We start from the raw sequence: 10,929 nt of genomic DNA on the forward strand, positions 1-10,929 counted from the left end.
CGTGTAGGAAACGGGGCTGACACATCAATTAACAGAAACTCGCCCGCAGAGCCACTTTTCATAGACGCGTTGCCAAAACCTCCACACACAGCTTTGAGCGGGCTCTTAATTCAGTGCTGTCATCCTTCCTTAATGGGCCATCCTTACTGCGTCTCTCTTATCTAACTCGCTTGTCAGATTTTCCGTTTGGACTGTGTAAAAGTTGGACAAAGTCTTAACTAAGTTTCTCAAAGCAGCGAAGCGTTGTCAGACTTCTTGAGGGGGGCTGAGGTCCAGTGGTTCTTAAAGGGAATTGTTTTACAAAACTGGTTACAAATTAGGCAGTAGAAATCCTGAGAATATATGTTGACCAGGTCATAGCTTATTAATAACATAAGGTACTTCCCACTGTGTAAAAGTACATGTGTAGGAACTGCAGATCTGTTCTGGAGGCTGCTTTTCTGCAGGCATTGCTTCTGACAGACAGAAAAGCTATGGAAAGAGAATGAAGCTTGAAAAAATACTTTGACTTGAACAAGTATTTTATTATATAGTCATTTGTTACTACAACTTCTTTCTTTATACCTCTCCTCATGCCTCTTGCTTTTTCTTTCTGGAGTTTTCTTTTTTTCATCAGTAAATGTAGTAGTAGAATTGATTTCTTTGCGTTTCCTTTATCAGTATGAGCACAGTGGGGTTTTTATGAGTCCTTTACAGGAGAAGTTTAAAATACTCTATTTCTCCTGGAGAGTATTTACCAAAACAACAACCAGAAAAAGGGCAGGGAAGTCTTTAGGTGATACCACTCCATTTGCACTTAAGCAGCAAAACCATACTTTTTAGAAAGTGCTGTGATGTTAGTAAATAATCTCTTCTTATCTCTGAAAATGTTAAAGGCAGTGATTACTCCCTACAATTTGATACATAACTAGATACCAAGTTTGTAAGAATGCAGTGACTAAAGAACTTTAAAATAAGCTGTCGGATGGTTTAACATATTGTGAACTAAGCTTTTAAACATAGCTTGTTCGTCGTATGTCCGTGCCAGGTAAAAGAGTTTGCTTGGTAGCACAGATTGGGGATTTAGTAGTTAAAAATAGCCCTGTTTCAGGAGTTAAACTTGTACTATGGCTGTTTTGCTATTGATCGTGGCTGTGTTTTTCTGATAGCAAATATATAAGTTTTGGTGTTACTGAAAATAGAGCTTTGAGTCAATTTTTCAGAAATGTCCTCATTTCCTATTGGGTGGATGGTCCTCTTGAGCTTTGACTGTACAGAATGGGTGCATTGATTGTATCTTTGTAGATTTGTAGGCTAGTGAAACAGTAGACGCTGAGAAACTCTAATTGCAATGCTCTTTCCTGTTGTTAAAGGTGTGAGAGTCCTCGTAGATGCCAGAGAGAAACTTCATATCCCTTGGGGAGATCCTGCTAACCAGAGCAACGGAGATACGATGATGGCTTTTGATACTCGCTCCGTCACGGTGGTGCAGGGCATGGTGGAGACGGCAGTTTTTTTACAGTACCTTCCAGCCATAAGAGCTCTATGGGCGGACAGTGGTATCCAGCATGCGTATGACCGGCGCAGAGAATTCCAGCTGGTAAGATTGGGCTTTCGAGGCTGTTAATTGAGCGTGGGTGACTCTTGTTCCTGTGTTGCTTTGCCATAAAAGTGCTGATCCAGTGGCCTCCTTATGGATCTTAAGCGTTTTTTAATGGTAGATTGTTACACTGTGGTATGGCAAACAGATACTTAGCTCCTCTTCCCCCCCCTCCTTTTTTCTAAAAACAAGAATAATAAAGAGCATCTGATGTAATTGTCCTTATTTCATATGTGAGAAAGCTGAGGTCTAGAGGGCTTTTATGTTTTGTAACAAAGCTAGTACCTGTGCAGGGGTTTTACCATATGATTATTTCCATCCTTTTAACTAGTGCATCAACTTAAAACAAAAAAAATAGGTTTGCACTAAAGGAAGACTTAATAGTGATGCGATTTTTTAAGACAAGATATGCATGGGTTAATGAGAAGAATTTGAAAACCACTCCCTTCTCTATTCCAATTTGAGCCATCTAGCAAACATTCCCTCTGTACACTTCCTGTTTAATTTTGAATGTCTGTGTTAATACTCGTGTAATGAGATTTTTGTTGTGTTGAGGTTCTCAGCTGAAGATGGAGTACACAGTTTAATAGTGGGGTTAGGATGGAGTATACAATTCAGGAGTGGGCTAGAAAGGAAAAAGAAACATCTTGATTCTTGAGCTGGAGCTTTAACTGTCTGTGACAGCTGAAGTCCTGCTGCTCTGTTTCCATGCAAATGCTGCAAAAGGACATGAAGAATGTAAGTTAAATTTGCTGTTTATTGGTTCATAGATTTGTGTGGTGCGTGCCAGTGGCATAGGGTTTTGTGGAGGTGGGGGTTGAGAACCTTAAAATAGATTAAATCTGTTCTTGCAGGTCTCTTCAACCTAAGTGGCTTTGTGTTTTTATGTCTTAAAAATAACCTTTGTGTTAGTGTGCATCTGAACAATGGCTGATGCTGCCTCCTGTTGCGCTGTTATGAATGGTTGTGTAATCATGCTCTGACTTACAGAGTTTGTGTAAATACTCTATAAATACGTATTGCCCTGATCACAGAATGTCTTCTAGAGATTGCAGAAGGGGCAGGTGCTGGAGCAGCCTATCACCTGCCCAGCCCAGTCCTGAGCTATGTCAGTAAGGCTCTAACGAGGCCTGTTGCTCCTTGCATTTTGCCTTCACATCGATGATCATAAAAGGGTAATTGCTCTGCTATGGTGAAGATCCTCTCTGGTGCAGATGTGACTTGCAGTGATGTAATTGCTGTGCTGGAGTGAGCAGTTTCAAAATCTGTTAAATAGAATTGTTTTGTCTTTGGTTAAGCATGTTTAGTGACTGCAGGCAAAGTAGCAAAGGAAAAGGGAGCTATTAGTGTCCTGAGTCTCTGAGAAGTCGGTTCTTTCCATAACTGCAGCATGAGCAGAGTTTCACTATGAGTAGGATTTGAAGAATGTTCTTCTGAATGCGACAGAGGAAAGACTATTGCTTTCTTTTGGAAATCCCTGAATCTGTATAATGTTCTCTGCAGAAATAGGATGCATCATGCTGTGTTCTAGGCAGAACTCAGGGATTTTTAAGTGCCCTTAGTATTGGGACAGAGCTCAACTATTAATTTCTGACAGGAAGGTAGTTGCTTTATTTATACTTATATTCCTTTATTTCCTAAATCCTTTTAAAATCTCAGCCCAAGATATTGATGCCAAGTTATAAACATGAAAAAAAAAGCTGAATGATGTCATTGTGCTGAGTGCAAGTGCTGTGATCGGCGCTGGCCAAGCGTGAAGTCTCGGGTTTACACCAGTACGCTTCCAGCTCAAGCTATGACAGAGCTCCATGTGGGCGGCAGAACGTCGGAAGGCGCCTGAAAGCAGTTCGTGTTTTGCCATACCTGCTGACAGCCTTTGCAGAAGAGCATTCAGAGAGTTCCGATACACACTGTAATGTGGAAGGAAGACAGAAATGGTTAAGGAGGGAGTGACAGGCATACCCGAGTCAGGAGGTAGAGCAGGGGGAAGTTGGAAGAGACGCAGACAGCTCGGTTGTGTCCAGTACTGAAAGGATTCAAGACTGAAAATTATTACCATTGTAGAATGGGGAACGAGAGAGAAATACTATTCTATATCCAGTTAAACTGCTCATGGCAAGAAATGTAATGAGAGACACCAGCCATCATTAGATGAGGAGGAGAGGGGGGAAAAGTGGCATGACAAAAGCAGTAAAATGCTGAGAGTGAGCATGGTAGAAGTGTTACCTGGCTGTATATACTCTAACTTCAGACTGCTGAGAGGGTTTAACTTTCTTCACTGAATGGAGTTTGACACTGCACGGAAAAACGTGGCTCATCTGAAGAGAGCAAAGGCAGGAATGGTGGGCAAGTGTTTATCCTGGGCACGTGGGACACTTTGGGGCGAGGTAGAAGTGAGCAAATGAAAAACAGAGCAGTGATGGGTAAGGAGTGAAAAATGTCAAAATTTACATAGAAACTCTGGAGGAAAGGAAGCAAGAGTGTGTAGCTCTAGAGGGCATTTGTAGCTTGGTGGTAAGAACAGAGAAAGAGGGTTTACGGTTAACGTTTCTGCATGTATATGGTTAAAACTTAAAGGTATATGTACATTTGTCAGAGATCATCGAGTGGCTCTGGCTTTTTTGTTTTGTTTTGTTTTTCTCCCATCATCTTTCACTTCCAATGCCAGATATGATGATAGAAACCTAAAGAAACAATGTGGGATATTTCTAGCAGTGTGAGAGGGGGGAAAAACCAGAACTTGGTTGTATTTTAATGGAATTAGAAATCAGCATTTCCATGCGTAGTTCACTGCAGTGTCCTTCCTCATTTTGTGAACTGAAGTGGTCATGGAGATAGTCAATATGATTTATTTTCCTTGGTATAAAAATAGGGGTGTTCTGGCCGCTACTGACAATATTTATGAAAATTCCTGCTTGTGTAGTGCTTTAAATAGTACAATATATGCCACTTCCACACTTCTCAGGTGGTTAATGTTAAAACCCCTCAAATTTTATTACAAACCGAAGTCATTCTGGCGATAATTCCACTGACACGGTTGACTAAAGACTATTTTGGCTCTGTAGCTTAGTTCTCGTAACTCATACTTAAGAATCTGATCAACCTGAAGCTTTCTCTCCTTCATGTACTGAGCTGTTTGCCCTACAGCCTCTAGTCAGGTGGCTGACATGGGAGAGTTACAGGGTCAGTCTGGATCAGCCTAACGCTTTCTGACATCCAATTAACATTTCAGATTTCTCATTTCAAGTTGATTTCCGGTAAAAAATCTGAAATGACTCAAATAAACATACCCATTGTCTTAATGCTACAGCATGCACATCAATTTAACTAGACGTTTCCTAGCCAGTGCATTTCTACTGGTGAGCTGTTCAGTGGTGTGGTTGGGAAGGTTCGCGGTTCTCACTGAGGTTTGCTTTAGGCGCTGGCTGCCGAGGAGCGTCTGGTGTCCTTGGAACACCGAGGAAAGCACTTCTGAGGAAGAGTGCCATTGTACACTGCCTCTCCCTCGGCGCATTTGCTGTGAACTTGCATTTCCTCAATTTGCTGCAAGAGTCATTAACAGAAGCGTTTTGAAGTAGTCTCCAGGACTTTAATAATTCTCTGAGAGTGGAAAACCGGGATGAGAGTGGAGTTGCTCAGATGCGTGAAAAGCTCTGAATGTGTTTTAAGGTTTGTTCTTACTCAAGATAACTTTGGGGTGGGTTTGGATGTTTGCTACCGGCAATTGTTGATCTTCAGATAAAGACCTTTTGCCCTACTTGCAAAGTACTCTGGATACTGTTTGTGTTTTTTAATGGCACTGCACAGGGGCAGCAATGACACTCTGTTCTGTCTGCATTGGCATAGAGCTGCTGACACAGATGATGCAGTAAGGACGATAGGATATGCATTTACCTCTGGATCCTGTTTACTTCTGTGACATGTCTGCAAAAGCTAGATCAGATTATAGAAGACAGGAAAAGGCGTGTTCAGCTTGAAGTTTTACTGCTAGTTTTGCTGCAGCTTCTCTGTAGTTTTTTTTCTGTTGCAGAGTTGTCTTTTTGGAGCATGATGTTCATTTTACTGTAGGATTATGTTTTAGCCTGGTTGGGCTTTTCTGCCTTCTCTCTCTGAATGTTGGTGGGGCTGTTGTACACACAAGAACATTAAACAATGAGTCCTCAAATGGCCACTGCAAAGTATTAGCAAAACTGAGCATTCCTTCAGGTGCATGGGCAGCCTGTCCAGGAGACATGCTTGGTTACGGAGCAGTGATTCTGTGGAGGTCAGGTGTGTTTGAAGCCAGACAAGGTTGTCAGATGTGGATCTTTCTCAGGTGTGGATGCCCATCTGGTGAAGCAGTTCTGAGGTCAGGACTTCAGCATCTCTCTGAAGTCACAAGCATAGAACCTGAAAAAAGTGTCTACCTGTGGTTCATTAAGTGTCTACGCCATGTTTGTGGCACTGAATTTCAGAAGCACTTGAACAGCTTGTGCTCTCTGTGCCGTGTTGGTATTCCTCCCAGAATACCTCTGCCACCTCCTCACAGCCCTAATTGGGGGGTAGAAATATCTTTTCCTCTCCAAGATCTCCTCTTGGTGCTGGGATTGGGTGTTCCACCGTCCCACTCTGTTTCTGCTTGAAGTGTGCAAGCAGTGCTCTGCTAGGACGTGCTTGAGTGCATAACTGTCAGTAGGTAGTTTCTCACACTGATAGAAGAGTCTTCTTCATTATGGATATGAGTTCCAGTATGGAACTGATGTTACTGAAGAACATTTTTGTTACTGTCATTTTTAAGCCCAGGTGTGGCTCTGAATGGAGAGGTCTTTCAGTGGGAGCTGTCTCAATGTGGACATGTTATCCCAGCACGCACGTGCCAGGTAGAAGTGTGACGAGTTGTCTTCCAGCCATGCGTGACAGCAACTTCTGGAGTCTTGTGCGCTACAGTTTGCTTGTACAAGCCTACCTTTTCCATGTGGTTTCAGTGCAGCCTCTGAGGATGGAGTTCTTGATTCAAACTTGATCCAGAGCCTTGGGGAACCACTGCTTTTAAACCGTGGACTTTCACAATACAGTGTGGGAGCAGAGCGACGTGTACTTATGTGTACTCTGCCTTGAACAAGCATTGTCGTGTTGATAATCGTGCACTTCTGTTTCCTGAACATTTTGTTGCAGAAGAATTAAAAACTGACTGACTTTTTGCAAAAATTTGAATGTCTATAACTGAGCAATTAAATAAAGGTAAAATGGTAAGTGCTCTTCTGAATATGCTGTGCATGCCAACAGCTTCTAAAGGCTTTAGAGGAAGTGACGTTCTCAGCCTTTCACACGTCCTGAATGTGTGAACCTCTTCTCAGCATCTCCTTTCAGATTGACACAAATGTGTTAGGTGAGCTTTTGCCGCTTTTGTGGCTTACGGGGAACACCAGGCCTCGGTACAAATAGCCACTTAGAGCTGTTTCCTTGCTGCAAGGTGCTGCGTGTTAGTTTCTTTAGGGTTGTCTCATTACATTACTTCACAGAATTTAGAGGTAGCAATGGCTGCACCCTTCTCTGGCCATTTAGAAATGACTTACTAAACATATGCCCGGTCTGCACTACAGAGTGCCAGTATTCATAGCTGTCAGCGAATCTTCGTGCTGGCAAAACCTGCGGTATGAACACAGCTCTGATCTGCCATCTATACTGGCGAAATTAATTTTACACCTGAGGCAAAGAATACAGAGTGATCTTTTTCATATGTAAATATGGGATCCTTTAGGATTAAGGTGCTGTGCCAGGGGCAGCGTTGGTTTGTGCTGCTGCTCCCTAATTGGAGCTTACAGTAACAAGACGTCAGCCTTAGAGGCTAGTTCAGCCTGCTCTCCCCGAGCACATATTGCACTTGGGTTGTGTTTGGGTGACTGTTCTGGCTGCCTGTATGGACCTAAAGCTCAGCCAATGAAAAATGCTATTTATACATTCTGAGTTCATGCTGTACTCCTTAAGCAGAACTAGCAAAGAGGTAGGAAACTTCAGCTTGTGGTAGCTGAGGAAGTTGCTTAAGAAAACATGAGTAAACGTAAGTGCAGCTGACCTTACTACGTAAGAAGAGTGGTAGACTAACTACACTTTCATGCAGAAAGCAAGATTATCTCCATACTGCATTGTGTCTACTGGCACTTTTTTTGATAAGCATCTAAATTTGCCCCAGATCAGCCTGAGAAGCTCAGGAGGGTGCAGAGCAGTGAGCTGCATCACTGGAGGTGCCGGTGCAGTCTGATACCAAGTGGTGTCCTGTATCGCTCTGTGATATGAAGTCTTGGTTTGTATCTTAAAGGTGAAGAAGTGGGTTATAGAACCGAATATTAGTTAACTCAGCAGCCTCAAACAATAAATGTATTTAATCCAAATAAATATCTCTGCATAATCCTTGAGACTAATCCTTATACTCTACAACCAAAGTAGTCTGATGAGTCAAATTTAAGTGTTGAACAAAGAAAATGTTTAATACTATGTCAGCAACTAAAGAAGGTCCAAAATTATTTCCAGCGTCTTCTCTGCTTGCATGGCTGCATTCACTGTACGCATCAGGTAATACAGCTGGGAAAGCCGAGGAATTTCCAGTATAGGAAACACCCTGACTTCTTTATCACAATAACTGACAACTTCAGCCATTTCAGAGAAGAAGATTTTTGCACCATAATAGGCAGTGAGCTGTCTTTTACAGCTGCCTTTCATTCACTGGACCACGCTGCACACTTCTGCCCTGTGGTCGTTCATGCCTTAAATGTTTTGCCAGTACTTCATAGGCTCCTCAGTTAAAACAAGTGGAATGTCATGCTCCAATTCGGTGACTTAACCAAGGAGCTGACAAGACCCCAAATACTTTTTGTGGATGAGATGTACAGGAATGTGTAATCACACATCATTTTCTGTAGCTTTTGCGTTTGTTTAATGATGCCAGGGAAATAATTTTAAACAAACTGATGGGAGTCTCGGCAGGCTGCCTGGAAGCGCTTCTCACTGGGCACATGACGGATTTGATCACCCGCTGGTGACCAAATAAAGAGGATGCAGAATTTCCAGGCGAGGAAACACAGTGCACTGACACCATCTGTAATTCAAAATATCCACACAAAATAGTGTGGAAAAAACCTCAGTGCAGGGTGATCTACTAAAATTTTACGTGTGGTTGGCATTGGGACTGTCAACTCATTTAACTAGCAAACAGTTATATAGTTGCTTTAGTAATTAATTTCTAGCTTTTTGATTTTTAGTTACTTTCTAATATGAAATTCCAGAAGTGATGGGAAATGTTTGCAGCCTCCTGAATGTTGCTGCTGTTTAGACAGTCTTGTGTACTTTACTGTTCCTTCAAGTGCTTTAAGACAGCTTTTACTAATTTGTAAAACCACAAACATTCATTTAATAATCCATGTAGATCGAAAGACCTGGTAAATGATCCCCGAATCTTGTCAGGTAGCTTATAACAGCAGTCTCTTATAAGGAGACTTACTGAGTTGTATTAGTATGTTGCTGTACGAGGACTGAGCTGAAATGGATTCTGCTAATGGAGGCAGAGGAAGGAACTAAAAAGCATTTGGTCATCTGGATTTCTCATGAGGCTGAAATAGGAACCAAATGTACTTTAAAATTGAGTCCTAGGGATCCGTCAGTGCATGTATCAGATCTGGGTTTGCATTCTGCTTTTGAAATGTTGTGATTTAGTTTACAGACTATGCATTAATGGACTTTTTGAGCATCTTAAAGTTCAGTTCGGCCAGTTTTAATACTGATACGTTTCCACATGCCAAATATTTGTCATTTTTTTGGGAGCTTTTGCTGGTCTTGTACAACTTGGAGGCAAGTAAAGCTGTAAATGATGGATGGCAGATTTGCAGACTCACCACTGCCTCAGTGTTAGATTAAATGCACTTGGAGTTGCAAAGACATGAAGTCATGGAGTCAGTGGGTCAGTGCACTGAGAGAAGAGCAAATGTTTACAGTCTGGTTCCAGTCTGTTTTGTGTGCAAAACATCTGAAGTTTGTATAGATGCTTTCCAGAGTGTAAATAGTAATTGGGAGGTGGCTGTTTCGCCTTGGCCAGTGCATGTTTTCATATGACTTCTCAGTCTGCATGTGTGCTGTGACTTGGAAGATTCGTTTCATCAATGAAATATGAAAATCTTTTGCAAAGCGTTGGTGTCTTTCCTAAAGTAAATTTTCTGAAAGAGGAGTTTGGATCGTAAATACTTACTGAGGGAGACAGTAAAAAGATCTTTGAAGAAAGAAAGTGCACCTCATCCTGTGGGCAGCATATCCTGATTTGCTTTTGTGGGTTGCTTTTTGTTCAGGTTTGGTAGGTGCTCTGGCTCTCATGTGGCGTGTCCCAAGTGCCATTTATGGCATTTCTTCACTGGTCTCTGAGCTCTAGAAGGGGCTGCAGTAGACTTGAGTTTGCGTCTTGTTTGGGAGCCTTGGTGATCCTAAGTAAAGCGACAGGCCAGGATAAATGCTTATGCGTTCCCAGGGGTTTCAATGGTGGGAAGGAGTCTCAGCAGACTTGGGGTTTACTCTTGAGCTGTACAACGGAGTATCTCTTCGTACAACTCAAAGCTATGCAGTTCCCTACGATCCTCAGCTGCTCATGTAGAATAAGGCACATCCTGGATTCCAGGTAGTCTTTCAGAATTAGTTAGAAATACGATAACAGGGTGGCGTTTGCTCTTGAGCTGTGCAAACGGAGTATCACTTCGTACAACTCAAAGCTGTACACTTCCTTACAGTCCTCAGCTGCTTATATAGAATAAGACACGTCCTGGATTCAGGTGGTCCTTCAGAATTAATTAGAAGTGTGATAATGGGGTGCCTTGTATGGAAGAAATTGTAATTCCTTAGGTTTTAATGTAATGCTGTTTCATGCCTAAAAGCTGTAGTGAATTTTCATTTTTTTTAAGTAAGTTTTGTTAAGAATCTGGCAATTACATCGCTTCTTCAGGAGAGGGGAGGGATACGTAGCTAAGAAAAATAGAAATTGGATTTCTTCCCTCTTAGGAAACTAATTCAAAGCTGGAACAGTTTTCTCTGTGGTATACTAGCATGTATTATACTAACATGGATTAAGCTGTTCTTAGTGCTTGATCATGTCTTCATTTGGTTAACTGGGGTAGCACATTACATCTGAAACCATGGAAATGCTCCGAGTCTGGCTTGCGGAAGTGACTGAGACACTTTGCAGGGTAGAGCAAAACTGAATTCAGTGTGAGAGAAAAACAGCTGATCCTGGAGCCTCATTTGGAGTACTTACTTGTAGACCAGGGTGCCCATGGCTTGTCTTCCCTCCCTCTTTCACTCCCAGCTGTTTGGGTACGGCAGCCATAGCAGATCTC

General features: G+C 42.1%; 1 protein-coding gene across 1 annotated transcript in view; it reads left to right on the forward strand.

Annotated features, from left to right (window-relative positions):
* Positions 1-1,330: 1,330 nt before the first annotated feature.
* The window catches only part of GNA13 (guanine nucleotide binding protein (G protein), alpha 13), a 22,100-nt gene continuing 12,501 nt past the window's right edge, over positions 1,331-10,929 (forward strand). Inside the window, exon 1 of the mRNA XM_010146335.1 lies at positions 1,331-1,579. Coding sequence (XP_010144637.1) covers positions 1,331-1,579 — 249 coding nt within the window. The remainder of the gene's footprint in view (positions 1,580-10,929) is intronic.

Source organism: Buceros rhinoceros, unplaced genomic scaffold (genome assembly GCF_000710305.1).
Source record: "Buceros rhinoceros silvestris isolate BGI_N320 unplaced genomic scaffold, ASM71030v1 scaffold42050, whole genome shotgun sequence".
In the NCBI taxonomy this organism is placed as follows: domain Eukaryota; kingdom Metazoa; phylum Chordata; class Aves; order Bucerotiformes; family Bucerotidae; genus Buceros; species Buceros rhinoceros.